This window comes from Takifugu flavidus, chromosome 19 (assembly GCF_003711565.1).
Source record: "Takifugu flavidus isolate HTHZ2018 chromosome 19, ASM371156v2, whole genome shotgun sequence".
NCBI classification, from domain to species: domain Eukaryota; kingdom Metazoa; phylum Chordata; class Actinopteri; order Tetraodontiformes; family Tetraodontidae; genus Takifugu; species Takifugu flavidus.
This window is the reverse complement of record NC_079538.1, coordinates 12,335,656-12,350,415: the sequence shown is the minus strand read 5'-3', so window position 1 is coordinate 12,350,415 and position 14,760 is coordinate 12,335,656. Positions and strand designations below refer to the sequence as shown.

At 49.1% G+C, this 14,760-nt stretch overlaps 2 protein-coding genes across 2 annotated transcripts; one reads left to right on the top strand and one right to left on the bottom strand.

The window, feature by feature from the left end:
- Positions 1-377: 377 nt before the first annotated feature.
- On the bottom strand, positions 378-7,504 carry rfx6 (regulatory factor X, 6). The gene is made up of 21 exons (XM_057017441.1): positions 7,438-7,504; positions 6,711-6,840; positions 6,029-6,188; positions 5,367-5,490; positions 5,224-5,285; positions 5,034-5,111; positions 4,886-4,913; positions 4,624-4,731; positions 4,476-4,553; positions 4,287-4,400; positions 4,165-4,214; positions 3,933-4,092; positions 3,706-3,850; positions 3,519-3,628; positions 3,313-3,430; positions 2,582-2,704; positions 2,254-2,460; positions 1,882-2,188; positions 1,296-1,666; positions 904-1,110; positions 378-811 (listed from the first exon to the last, which is right to left on the bottom strand). The coding sequence occupies exons 1-21, from the start codon at positions 7,498-7,500 to the stop codon at positions 657-659; spliced, it is 2,898 nt and encodes a 965-aa protein (XP_056873421.1). The 5' UTR covers positions 7,501-7,504; the 3' UTR covers positions 378-656.
- On the top strand, positions 7,417-14,760 carry tdrd15 (tudor domain containing 15). The gene is given in 6 exon segments (XM_057017440.1): positions 7,417-7,550; positions 8,485-8,527; positions 8,681-11,717; positions 11,720-14,121; positions 14,202-14,326; positions 14,405-14,760. Coding segments are annotated over 5 exon segments (5,610 nt in total). The 5' UTR covers positions 7,417-7,550; positions 8,485-8,495; the 3' UTR covers positions 14,419-14,760.

Here is a 14,760-nt window from a genome sequence, read left to right as displayed (position 1 = left end):
CGGGCTGCCACACGAGCACCTAAAATGGATTTTTCCTCCGGCACTGATAAAAAGAACCATCAGGGAGGAGGGAAACACCGTCCGACTCAGATGAATCGGCTTTTTCTGACTTTGGATTCTCATGTGAGAAAAATCTGATTGGACAAAAATGAAAAGGAGCACACTTAGAAACAGAATCCAGCTTCAAAATCATTTATTGTTTGAATATATTAATTTGTAGGGTTTTATATTTGTAACTTCTATTAATCCCTACAGTTGCTGAATAAAAAACTATTTTGTGTTGCCCCCCCCCCCCCCCCATGGCATCTTCATATCGGTTAATGCGTCTGACTAATTAAGCTCTATAACAGTAGACTCTAATAAAAACAGCACAGCGCTGACTTAGAAATATTTATTTACAACAATTTACACTAATGGAAGTACTCAAGACCACAATCATATTTTCAAAATACATATGATGAATTCCTGCACCTGAATAGACACCATGCCAACCCAGTATATACCAGTTCATGTCACAAATAAATATAATCACATCATCCGCAAAGAAAAAAGTAAAATGTAGCTTTCCTGTATGCATGCAGCTCGCTCGCCACCAAAGCCTCAGTCGGATCCCACTTAAAAGTCCCAAACTCTTGTACCAGTTTGTTTTTCCTGTATCACTGGACTCCTCCAGTTCCCATGAATACAGTGTTGATGGGCGGCAGTGAGGAGACCAGGTCCTGGACCTCCGAGGACGAGGGCACCCGCTGGCTGAGGACCGTGTCCTGGGGGGGAAACGGCGAAGAAACGCTGAACATGCAGGGAGCCGAGCCTGTGGAGGGTTGGGGTTTACAGAAATATAAAGACTTTCAGATATTGGTGCAGTTGCCTCCCTGTTACTTTACATATAAATATTCTGCTGACCTGTTCCAGGTTCAGACTCGGTGAAGTACGCTCCTGTCGTCTTCCTTCCTGGTTCATCCAGGATGTTCAGCGGGTCGTGGACATCGGCGTAGACGGAGGAGAACGGCCGGAGACTGCTAACGCTGCTGATGACGGACACGTGCTGGTCAACCAGCGATGTCATCCGCTGGTTGTCCAGGTAACTGCTGTGCCCGTAGTAACCTGAGACTAGAAGGGGGGATATTTTTGGTTATAGCGGGAGTCCAAAGCACTATTTGGGTTGATGTGGTTTTTAGGAATGAGCCAAATAAAGTTGGCTTAGTGACATTAGCACAGACTTGTGGTGAATTCCAACCCAGATAATAATGTGAGAAACAAAAGGTCTCTAAAGGGAACCAAATATTATGAATTACCACTGTGTCCCGCAGCAGAGTAGGGGTGACCCTGACACCCGCTGCCTGGGGTGTTCAGGCCAACCCCCATGAATCCAAAACCTTCTGCCGAGTCCAGAATCTGAGCTGCTGTCTGAGCGTCCAGTCCTTGCTCACTCTGAACTGGATCAGAGCCCGAGCTGTAACTGGATGCTGGTCGGACTGGCGGGCCGTAAGGCGCCAGCGAGGATTTGGTGCTGATAGATGAGTAAGGGCCTGCAGGGTGATGATGGCTGTAGAACACATCTTTAGTGGCTTGTTGTTCGTTGAATGATGGGTACCGAGAGAGGTGGTAGGCCAGAGATGGTGCTTGGGACTGAGCTGGTACCAGACACTGGCTGTGCGTCTGAGACCTGAGACACAGATAAAGATCATCAGAGTCAGATGTTTGTGGTGACAGAGACGGTCGATTATAGGCTCGTAAATAGGTCAGTCCATAGAAAAACTGACACCAACGTCAGTCAGGCCAGTTCACATGGATTAGTTCTATTTCAGGCTTATCTGTTCCAGGAGCTCCAAATTGAAAGTAAAATGTAAATGACTTAATCAAATACTTCATTACGCTGACCTGAGTGCTGGCTGGTAGTTGGAGCCTGAGCTGCTGCTGGTTTGAAAGAAACCAGAGTTGGTCTGAGGTAAGCAATGGTACAGGTTCTCTGGGAACGAGGCGCAGGGGCTGTTTTGAGCCACAGGACTGAGAGAAGGCAGACAGGAGGAAGAGGAGGACGACGACGGGCAGGTGGTGGACGAGGACGTCAGGGGTCTCCCTGTTAGCGGCCCCTGATTGATGACAGAACCTCGATGCACCAACGCAGCTGGAGAGATAGGAGGTGTCATGAGGGGGACGCTGACCTGAGAGAAGTCCATCTGCCCAACTAGAGAGAGACAAAAAAACATTAAACTGCGTTTGTTTATGAAACTATCGTTTTAGCCGCTTTACCTGAAGTTGGGAAGCCCGTGGAATCTGTCCCCTGGTAGATGACGGCGCTCGTTTCGACAGGCAGCGGCTGATTGTTGGAAAAAGCCATGTAAGTGTGTTCCCCCAGAGACTCATTCTTCACTGACTGGTCAGTGACGGCACCGGCTTTGTTCCGATTCGCCAAGAAGCAGGAACTGGGGGACGCCGTGAACGCCGCTTTACTCGCGTCTGAGAACAAGACGGCACGTGTTGCTACAGCTAGATTATCTTAGATCGAGTCGTTGTTTTGATGGACGAATTGTTTGTCTGTGTTTGGGTGCTGCTGCAGGTCCAGAGGGCGTCAGCATACCTGCATTTTTCATGTATTTATCCAGCAGGTTCTGCAGGTCCTGCTCCTTTTCATTGTTGAACTGAGTCTCCAGAGCCAGCAGGATGTATTCATCCAACAGCATCCTGATCAGGTGGAAGGAACCTGTAGACACCAGAATGTAACGGAGGGCAACTCCAAACTGCCAGAGTTTATCAGCTAACAGACATTTGACTCCCCGACTGCAGCTGAGCCTCCTCCGAATCTGGTGTTTGACTTTGAGGATCAATCAGCTCTTTGTTTGAAACCTTCTGTGTCTGTGTGTGTGTGTGTGTGTGTGTGTGTGTGTGTGTGTGTGTGTGTGTGTGGGACTTCAGTGTGGAGGCCACCAAATGGTTCGTGTTTATTCGCGTCCACGTTCCCTGTCTGCGTGTGTTTGAACAGAGAGCACGTGGCCTGCTGATAAGACTGTTTAATCAGGGACACTGTGGCCATTACAATTTATGGTGCTATTGTAGCAATCTGCTGCAAGCTGTGTGTGTGTGTGTGTGTGTGGTGTGTGTGTGTGTGTGTGTGTGCGTGCGTGCGTGCGTGCGTGCGCGCTTGCATGTGTGATTGATTTAGGGAGCACAAAATCAATTAGCTGCAGGTGGATCCAGTTCATGGTTTATTGCGTTCAGTTATGTTTGGATGCTATTTTATTAAAGTGGGTCTGTCACCCTTGACCTATACTGTAGCCCACCACCAGGGGCAGTCATCATGCTGGCTCTTACCAAAGCTGGAGGCGTTGTTGAGCGTCAGGTTGTGCATCACTCTGGCACCAAAGAAGCTCCACCTGAGGAGGAAATCCTGAGCTCGCTTCTTCACCGACCGACCGCTCTGCTTTCCAGGCTGCTCAGAGACACAGAACCAGAACCAGAATCAATTGCTGGACATTTGTTTTCAGTAACAACCGCGCTGACATTCAAGCAGCTGCTACCTTGATGACTTTGTGCTCCAAAACAGAGTCCAGCCACTCGATGAAGGACTCCACGGTGGCGTTCTTCCTCAGAAGCTCCTTCAGCTCCTGGAAAACGGTGATGGAATCATCTGGAGGAGAACCTTGATTAATAGCGAATCTCCACTTTAACGTGAATCTCGTGCACGCGCCCACAGTATGGACTTACACTCCGAGTAAATATCAGGGTCCGACTCTCCGTTGGCATTCATGCTGAGCAGAGGCTGCGAGCTGATGCTGCCGAGGTCGATGCTGTCGATGTCTGACACCATGCCCGTCACCACCGCCTGGTCAAACAGCGCCGGGCGGGCGATCTGGAACCGGCGTGGAATAAAAAAAAACACTCAGTGTAGACTGTGCTGGAGTCTGTCGCTCGTCTATAATCCTGTCAGTGACCTGCGCCAGGTGAAGGAAGGAGGTCTGTCTCTTCAGGGAGGAAACAAAGTGACGTGCGATGGGGAGCTTCTTGGCTGCAAGGCATTCTGGGAGGTTCTCCAGGGAGGAGGCGAGCCAGTGCTCCCAGTGCTTGGCAAAGCTGCGGATGTCTGCCAGCAGACTGCAGAGGAACATTCTCAGGAATCTTCCTCCATTCTCACCACGTCAACACCGAAGAGCTGAAGATACAAACCTTTCAGGCATCTCCTGCATCGTTGCTGGAATCAGAACATCTGTTAAAACCTGAGAAGACACACAAAAAAAACGGGTCAAGTGTGGGTCACCAGCACGTTGCTTCTGTTTGTCTCTGCAGACCTTGTAGAGGATGGAATCACAGACACAGAAGATGTCCACGATGACGGGGTTTTCCAGCAGGGGAAGGAGGTGGTCGGGCATTCCCTGCCAGAAATGCAGCAAGAAGTTCTGGATCTGGAACAACAACAGTTTGATAAGCTGTCGAAGAGCGGAGCGTGCCGGAACGTCTGCTGCAGCAGAGGCCGTCACCTCCTCGAAGTTCACGTTGATGGCGTTGTCCAGGATGCACTGGCAGTGAGTTTTATACATCATGATCAGAGTTTCCACCTGAAAACCAAACCGATGCAGACTGAAAAACAAATAACACATCAGGGAGACGTTGCTCAGGAGAACGGACCTTGTCTCTGGAGATATTTCCCTGCAGGAGAAGATGCTGAGCATTGGGAAAGTCTGGGAGCAGCGTTCCGGTTTTGGAGCTCAGGGAGTATTTTCTGGTGAAACCTCCCTGAAAAATCAGATTTTTTGATGGATGCGTTTTAGAATCCCTCAGGAAAACAGTGATGTCACGTGACCCTGCAGAGATCTTCAACTTTCCGTCCATTGTTCCATCGTTTATAGCTGTGACACACCTGTATGCGGTTACTTAAAGGCTCACTTACCTCATTCTTGAGCTTGCTCCCTGAAAATCTGTAAAAAACAAAACAAAAAAACAACCAAAACAAATGTAAACAACAAATTCAAATCAATCATGTTTTCACCCAGGTAAAGGAGAAGGTAACTAAGAACAATAATGAAATATTAGTTTACCTGGTCAAACCTTTTCCGGAGTACACGGAGTGATAATAGGCGCTGCTTTCTTTAATGCCGATTCCATAATAGTGATATCTGTCCAACAATGGGGGGCAAAAGCGATTAGAACCTAAATATCGTTATTACAACCTACGGGGGATCCAACTGAAGGACCTCACAGATTTAGACCAGGACGTGGTCTACTCACTTGGAGTGTCCTCTGGTGCCGAGTCGCCGGGTTGTTAGAAGAGGAAACTTCTGGCGAATCGTCTGAAGAGAAAATACTTACGCCTTGAACCCGACTTAAACTCTCAATCTGTGGTCAGTTTCTGGATTTGATGACAAACAAACCTTCCCAAAAGTGGCAGCACAGGCCGGCTCGAGATTCTCTTTCCTGCAGAAGTCAAGGTAGTGGGCGTAGAGGATACACCGGGGCAGACACACTCCCTCACACACAATGTAGTTCTCCTCCAGCCTGATCACACAAAGAGAAGCTTCAACCACCCTGTCCAGATAAAAACCCCAGCAGGCATCAGTGGTGGGAAAAGAATTCCCTTTAACAGGAAGAAACCTTGAGCAGGGCCAGACTCATATGGGGGCAGAATGGGAGGAGAAGAGGAGGTAGGAAGACATGCAACAGTCAACAAATGTGAAAGAAAAATGAGCTGGGAATGTTCTGTTCTCCATCGGCCATGACCAGGAATATCTGAGATACCAGGGCTCTGGTCCTGGACCAGGCCAGATGCTCCCCTTCTCCCTTCCACTGGTCTGACATCTTCCCCTGGTGATTTCATCTAATGCAAGTGTTGAGATGTCAGCCGCTGAACTAGAAGCAGAAGGTTCCTCGCTGACGTGATGACCTTTTATTACTCGGAATAACTCGTATTTTTGCTTCTAGTTGTTCTTGAGTTTAAGCCAAATGTGCCCATTTTCTGGTGTCTCTCATTGTCCCACGTCCCTGTTAATGTGGCATGTGTGCTGCAGACCAGTTGGTCCACTGGTACGGTCCTCACCACTGCAGAGTGAGCTGCGTCTGCTTCTTCTTGTCCTTGATGATCTGACTGATGGTTTTTCTGGACGTGACGATGTTCTGTTTGATGCTCAGTTCTGGGTTAAAGTCCACCAGGTCCTGGTCCTCTTCAGAGGACGGGAGCTCGTTACTGTCCTCCGCCTCTGAGGACACATGCAGGTACAGGCGTGTTCACGGTGCAGCACTTTTACTCCCCTGGATGCTAAATAACCTTTGGATATTTTGAATTTACACTAATAAAATATGTTAACGCATGTCTCCTTTTCTGACCTTCTTGATCTTGATTTCCCTTTTCGTCACCGTTTTCCCACAACAAACAACAAAAATGCTCCTCTTTTAACAGAATAAAAGGAAATTTATCTTTTCAGTCATTAAAGGTTCTGTAGTGTTGATTCAAAGCTTCCGGCTGTGTATTGAATCCAAAAATGGCTTAAATTTGTGGGTAATTAAGACAAAATGTCAGAACGCGTCATGTGAATAATCACAGACCTAAATCCTGATTTTTCTTTCTCTTTCTTCATTTGACTGAGTTTTCTACTTTATCGCACAGAAGCACCACCGTGTGGTCAATATGTGTCTGAACCCAGAAAAAAGGAGGAAATTAACCGTTTGAAGTGTTATTGATTGATAAAGAAGGCCAAAAACCCCAATTGATCCTAGATTACCTGATTTAATCCCAGAATCCTCCTCCTGGTGTTTCTTTAAGCCTGTCTCCTCTGGGGAGCCGCACAAACTCTTGCTGAGGGAGTGAATCAGAAAGACTTCATCCTGGGCTGAAGTCTCACTGCTGCGTTTCTGCGGCATCGTCGCAAAAAAGGAGGAAAAAAAGACGCAATTAAGAACCAAAAATGATAATAAAAATAATCAATTAGTGACTCCAGACTGAAGATCCGCAGCAGCTCATTGCTCCTCCATTAAAATGTGTTTAAAGACTGTTAATCCTCATAAAACTGCAAAATCCGTAACAAAATCCAAGTTCCAACATTTTAGTCGGACATCAGAGTGCGGACGAGTGTCCAGCTGTGGCAGGACGGAGCTAATGAAGCTCCGGGATGAGTTCCTCATATTTACAGAAGACTGGAGGTGATTCAGGCCACTAATGATTAACAGAAAAGGCCTCATCCATCTGTCCATCCACCCACCCAGCCTTCCCACCGTCAGCTGGCTCTTCACATAAAACCAGCAAAACCCCACTGCTTTCACACTTAAAACTACAAATTTAGATGATTGTAGGTTTTATTTTTATTATTTCACTTTCTCTGCTTAAACGAAACCAAGCAACCATTAAATAATTATTAAGTATTTATTTACAAAACAGCCTCGAAGAGAGTCAAAACACTTTAAAACGTATTTAAAACGTGACGTGAGAGCGGATTGCGTCATTCAGCTCACCTGCAGCACGCGAGAGGGTCCGGAAGTGAGGTCAGACCAGCACGTGCGGCAGCAGCGCAGCATCCTGATGTCGCGTCTTGAAAAGTGAGGAAAAGGACCAAAGTTGCACCGAGGTGAGATTTTCACGCACTTTTCTCCCAAAAAGTGCGTCAAAGTGTCGCTGCAGGACGAAGATTCTGGGGCCAAACGCACCTTTAGTGCCGCTGCTGTTAGCTTAAACTAAAGTTTTCGCTGCTGTTTCGCTGAATGCTCATTTATTTAACTGCGGATAGTTTTGTAGCTTCATGCTACAAAAGCAATAAACATACATTTAGAGCCTGCAGGTTTGCAAGTGTTACTTTTTGAACATATAAATAGAATGTGCACAAACAAAACGAGCAAGCATGTGCTAATATCTAATGATTGAATAAAACAAAGAATTAAATGCGTGAAACAAATGAACCGTGAAAAACATGTAATGACATTTTTAAGCTGAATATTATAACGCATGTATATTAGTAATTATTCAATGATAAAGACAGGTGAACCAGGACTATCACAAACCTGTTTTATGAGATTTCTGCCATTATAGTAAAACTACTCCTAACTTAAAATGTATCCAGAAGCTGAAGAATGATTGATTGTCTTTATGCACAGTTTAAAGGACGATTTGACACGTTATAGTCATTATTCTTTAGAATTTCTTGGTCTGTAATTGTGACAACTTTGAATTAGTTTGTCCAATAATGGGATTCAATCATGCTGTTAATGTTTAGGAGAAATAAAATCATTATTGAATTCAGAACGCTGAAGCTTATGCATCAATGTTAATTTTAATGATAGTGTTTATTTCTCTACCTGTGATAGTTCTCATGGCCCTTTGTGGTTGGTAATAACAGTGAGAGGAGATTTTCTCAAATTTCTTCAAATTCTGCATTCAATTTTTACTTGAATTGCAAATAGAGTAAAATGATGCGTGAGGGTTGATGCCTGTTACGCTGTCGGTGACTGTAAAAATCTCTTCCTGGTTTTAAAGCTTTAAAAACTTACTTTCTTCTTTCTTTTCAGTGTACAGCACCATGCAGGAAGTGCCAAGCTCCCAACACCAAACGTAAGCCTTGGAATTTTGGTTGTTGATGTCCCAGATAAAGTGTTCGAACACATATGTTCTTCTAATCAAGTATTTTCAGGATTACCCAGTGTTGTCTGACCACAGGGTGGGTTTGATGGTAGCAAATACTGACAGACGTCGTTACATTTTCAGCTCTGGTTCCTCTGCTCTGTGGTCGGTGGACCTGAAGTTAACCCATTTGGACTGGAACCCTGAAACTACCCTGATACACTTCCAGGGAAAACACCCCACCATGTGTGAGCTGGATTATATCATCTTACAGTGTGAGATACAGCGGGCGCCGAAGGCCAAAGCTGCCGTGGACATCGGAGACTTGTGTCTGGTTGAGGATTTGGCGTCGGCCCACTGGTACAGAGGAAGAGTCCAGAACAGGAAGGAAGACTTGTTTGATGTTTTCCTCATTGATTATGGGAACATCCTGAGTGTCAGCGCCGCCAACATTTCTGCCTGTTCAGACGACTTGTTCAGCCTCCATCCCAAGATAGTTTGTGGTTTCCTTTCCAGCGTGCTGATATCCCAGAGCTGCTGCACGTCTGCAGTGGAGCAGTACTTCTCCAATCTGGTTGGGAAAAACGTCACAGGTTACGCGCAGGCTGTCCTGCCCTACAAGGTCCTCATACTGGAAGTCCCTGAGATCAACAATGAGCTCGTTCTGCACGGGTTTGGGAGGCACGTCGACACGGATACCTTCCTGTTCTTGGTCGAGATGCTCACAGAGATTCCACCCAAACAGGGCACAGAACCGACTCCTGACCCGCTGATTAAAAATCCGAGTGGGAGAGAAGAACTGTCCGCGCTCCAAGCTTACAGGGACCTTCTCTCCTTTCAGGGGCCGCAACTGCGGTGCGGAACACAGGCCACGGTCTGCGTGACGGCGGCGGCGAGCGCGCAGCACTTTTACTGTCGGATTTGCGGCATGGAGCAAGACCTCCAGGAAATATCGAAGAAGCTCGCCGCCGTTTACGAGGGCAGAACGAGAGAAACGAACCATGGCGTCCAGGAGAACTTGGGTTTACTGTGTGCTGTGAAAGGCAAAGACTGGGGGTGGCACCGAGGGTTTCTCCCCTTCCTCCCAGACAAGTCCCGAATCCGAGTTTTCTTCATCGACTATGGGTTCTTTGAGTGCGTCGACATTGAGGACGTCCACAGGTTGCCAGATGGTTTTGATTCAATTCCCTTTATGGCGTTTCCATGTTCCCTGGGCGACGTGGACGAGGAGGTCAAAGCTCGCCAGTTGAGTTTCCTTAAATCAGGTCTGCTTGGAAGCGTTCTGGACGTGGAGATCAGAGACTTTGAGGAAAAAGAACATCTCTACACCGTCACTATCAACAACCCCGAAGGAAAGGCCGTGGAGAAAGCTGAGCCCATTCTCAAAACCAAGCGGGAGTTTGCAGCAGAAGACCTGACGTCACACAACAGTTACCTGTACCTGGAGACAATTATACGTGAAACCTTCCTCAAAACATTGGGAATAGAGGAGATGACGGAAGGAGCAGCCTTTGTCGGCTACGTCACGTTCGCTCAAAATCCAGAAAGGTTCTGGATCCGGACGCAAAATCGCAATGATGAGTTTGAGGAACTGATGTCAAACATGGTCGACCACTTTAGAGAGGTGAAAATGGATGACGATGTCCTGGTGAATCCCCAGCTCGGTACGCTCTGCTGTGCAATGTATGAGGAAGACCTGCATTTCTACAGAGCTTTGGTCATCAGCCAACTCCTGCATGGATGCGAAGTCCTTTTTATTGACTTTGGGAACATTGAGAAAGTTCCTCATAACCTGATCAAGAAGATACCCAGAGCCTTGGCCGACCCCCCAGCGTTTGCCTTCTGCTGTTCCCTCGATAATGTTATACCTTTGGACGACGTCTGGACAACCACGATGTGCGAGTCCTTCAGAAGAACCGTGTCGGGGAAAGCCCTGCGAGTCCAAGTGGTCCAGATGAGGAAAAGCACGTTTGTTGTGGATCTCTATGAGATGGGAGACGGCGCTCAGAGCATCGCCGAGTTCATCAGTTCCGGGCATGACGGATTCTGGAGCAGCGTCCCAAACAAACCTGCGGCGGAAACGGACGCAGAGTGTCAGAGACACGGTGAGGTATCGGACCCCCCCGAGGAGAAGCAGGAGGTGGAGGTCAGTGAGGAGCAGGAAGACAAAACATGCAAAAATACGGGAAAAGCTGCCTTTAAATCCTTAAACATCAAACCCGGGTGTCAGTTAGCCGTGTGCTGCTCATGCGTGGCCTCCCCGTCGGATTTCTGGTGTCTGTCGTTTGATAGAGCTCGGGCTTTGGCTAAGTTGATGACTAAAATGCAGCTTTATTACTCCACCCACACGGTGCCGCTCCTCCCAGAAGACTCCTGCTGCGTTGTCAAATCACCTAGAGATGAAGTGTGGTATCGGGCCGCCATCACAGACAGACAACAGGCCCGCTGCGTGTTGGCCCTGGTTGACTATGGCTACTCTGTCCAAATGGAGGAGCACCATCTCCAGGGAATACTGCCAGAGTTCCTCCATCTGGAAAGACAAGCCTTCCGGTGCAGCCTGTCCAGGCTGATTGAACCAGCCGAGCCTGTTAGCGTCGGCGGCTGGAGTTCAAAGGTGTGTAAATTGCTGAAGGAGCTCCTCCATGACAAAAATAGTCTCAGGTGCATCGTCGTTTCCCAGTGGAATATCAAGAACAGAGGGTCGTGCAACGTCGTGGAGCTCTACAGCAACAAATACCAGCAGAGCATCACAAGCTTCCTCCTGGAGCAAGGCCTCGCCAGAGAGGCCACCTTCTCCATTCTGCCCATGTCCTCGGAGTTCCCAGAGTCTTTCGTCTACTCTTCCTTCGATCTGGGTCCAGGGAGTAAAGAGGAAGTCTTTGTGACGCACATCATCAATCAGGGGGAGATCTACTGCCACCTCGAGAGGAACATCGACGTCATCGAAAAGCTTGAAATGAAAATCGTCGAGGAGACTCGGAAAAGGACGCCGGGGGACTCGGACGCCGCCGTGAGGAACCTGTGCTTGGCTAAATACTTTGACGGTCTGTGGTACAGGGGGTTCGTGCACGCCGTCCAGTCAGCCGTGCATCTCGGCGTGTTTTTTGTGGATTATGGAAACAGCGTGATATCGGAGAAGAGCAACGTCGCGCGCATCTCTGGAGGCTGCGCAGACTGTTGCATACGCCCATGCAGGCGCTGAGGTTCAGACTGGCCTCGGTGCCCAGAGAAGAGCTGTACGCCGACGTCAGCCAGTGGCTGTCCGAGACCGTCCTCCACAGGCAGCTGACGGCCCGCGTGCTCGCGCCCGTGGAGGACGGCTCCTTCGATGTGGAGCTGTTCGACGGAGACGCCAGCATCAACGAGAAGGTGAGGGAGCTCGTCGCCAGCCTTTTACCCAAAACAAAGCCACTTCTGAGTTTGCCTGGACAAAACAAGACAAAACTTGGACCTCTGTCCACCGGGACCACATCCCAAACACAGAGAGGAGGTGGAGTTTGTGCCATGGAGCGTCCAGAAGAGGAGAGGAGCGTGCCCGCAGAACCGCAGGAAACCCCTGAAGAGCCGCAAGCGTCCCTCCACGCGGGTGGAGAGTCGGTGCCGGAGCTCGTCGGGAAAACCGACATCCCACAGCTGTCGAGTTTGCCCGACGTCGAGGTCACCGAAGGCCTCAGGACATCGTGCTTCATGTCCCACATCGACTCCCTCAGCAGCTTCTTCCTCCAGCGGGCAGACGATGAACCTGCCATCCTCAAGATGGCCGAAGATCTGAACTCCGACGCCTTAAGAGGCTCCTTGAGGAGGGTGAGCCCCACATCGCTGCAAACCGGCGCCCTGGTTCTAGCAGAGTATGAGGAAGACGGCGCGCTGTATCGCTCGGTTGTGAAGCATCTCGAGGGAAATTCCGTGAAAGTGGAGTTTCTTGATTATGGAAATTCTTCAGTCATGGAGGACAGGATCTTCTCCATACCGGAAGAGTTTCTCTCTCAGCCCAGATTTAGCATCCCCTGCTGCCTCTTCGATAACAACGCGTATGAAAATGAGGCTGCTTTCACCCGCGCCGCCATGGAGAAGCCTCTTCTGTTCCACTTTGTCCGTCACCCTGGACCTCAGTGGGAGGTGGCGATTGTCGAAGGAGCGACTGGTCCTTCGGAGCCACCTGTGGAGAGTAAAACCCACAGTGAAGAGAGGGAGAATGATCCGGCAGGTTTATCTGGAACGGACCGAGCCTTGTCCACAGTCGACCCGGAGAAGTCCACGCAAACGCCACCTGCTTCCCTGCCGTCCAGACTGAAGCGGTTAACCTGCCGCTGTTGTAGAAGGCCACCGACCAGACTTAAGAGGGGATCTCGAGACGTCAGGAGGCAAACCAAAAGCCTCTCGGAGGAGCCCGAAGGTCCCGGTGCTCACGCGGTCACGCCTCTCAACATTCAATCCAAAACCACCGAGAACTGCACCCTCCTGTCGGTCACGCGCGACGGCAGCTTTTACGTGCGGTTACAGAGGAGCGCTCATCTGCTCTCTGCTCTGGAACGCAGCATCTTCCACAACCTGCACAGGTGCGCGCTCGTACCTGCGGAGGAGGTCAAAGTAGGCCTGAAATGTTTAGTCCAGGTGCCCAAAGACCAGCGGTGGCACCGGGCCGTGGTTCAGCAGGTGTACGGTCAGACCTGCCTGGTCCGCCTCGATGATCACGGAATAACGGAGGCGATCTCCGCCGGCTCCGTCCGCCAACGCTGCGACCTCCTGACGGAAGTGCCCGACCTCGCCGTGCTGTGTAGGATGAACTCCTTTGGGTTCGGCGCCTGCAGGTCATGGCTGGAGTCTCTGCAGCTGCTGGTAGGCAGCGAGCTCAGGCTGATATTCATGAGCTACTCAGAGGTTGGTGAACTTTGGAAGGTGGAGATGGTCGTGAACCCGCTGTTTCTGGGGCTCCTGATGTCGCCGGAGAAGACCAGCGACCCGGCGGCGAGCCGACCTCAGCAGCTGAACTTTGCTCCTGTTGAACTCGATAAGTCCTATCACGGGTTTGCAGCCGCAGCTACGAATCCTTTTGAGTTTTGTGTCCTCCTGGAAGAGTCACTTCTGGTCCTGAAGAAGGTTTCCGTGATGTTGAGTAATCTGCCCAAGCAGCTGCTCCCTCTCCCCGAAGCTCACCTCCTCCCCGGCACCTGCTGCCTCCTGAAATCCAGCACCAAGAAGAAGTGGTGCCGGGCGGAGGTCGTGCACCTGGGCGGCACCATAGTCCTGCTAAACCTGCTGGATTACGGCTTCTACGAGTGCACGCCACGTGAAAACGCTGGCCAGTTAAGGATGCTTCCGGCGGAGATGAGGAACCTGCCCAAGGTGATCCACCCCTGCATCCTCCGAGGCGTGAGGCCACTCGGAGCGGACGGGCAGTGGGCCGACGAGGCGGCGTTCTGCTTCCAGCGCTGTTTGTACCAGAAGAGACTCCAGATCTTCTTCAGAGAGCGCGTGTCAGACTCAGCGTGGAAGGTCGACATGTTGGCTGATGGCGTCCATGTTGCCAAGTGGCTGGTGGATGCCCAACAAGCCCATTATTTAGACATCGTGCAGGAAGTGAGGTAAGTTTTCTGCTTTTTAAACTGGTGCATTAAATATGAATGTTTTAGGAGGAACAAAGTGCTATTTCTGATGCATTCAGGTTCCAGGAATGGAGTCTCGGTACGGGAAATCGGAGCAAAGAGGAGCGCGATGAAGTCTACGATGGGTTCCGCAGTTACTTCACTGAAGTCCAAAGGAAGATACCGATCTCTAAATCCAGTCACTGTGAGTACTGTTCATCATTTAATGGAGAAAAAAAACCTTTGAGAAGGCAAAAACCAATGTTCTTTGTTTTGGTTTCAGGTTCTCTGATGTGAGCTGTTTGTTTCCCACAGATGTTTCAACAGATGAATAAGTCAAACAGCCTCTTTATAGGGCCACAAAATAAACCAATAGCTGCTGGTAAACTCACCAGATTTGCCATTATTTAGCTTAAATGTTTCGTAAAATGTGAGAGGTTGAGGTTAAAGGTTATGTTGGCTTCTAATATTTGAATGTTTTAATTTAATCTTTTATGATATTATGTTTTATTGCACCTCATTATTTTGTTTTAAAAACTCCAGTTTCACCACTGGGTGGCGCTATACTGTTGTTCAGCGTTCGCCATTAAACTTGTCATTGTTCAGCCTGATTGTTTGGAAAATAAATCTAAAAAATGA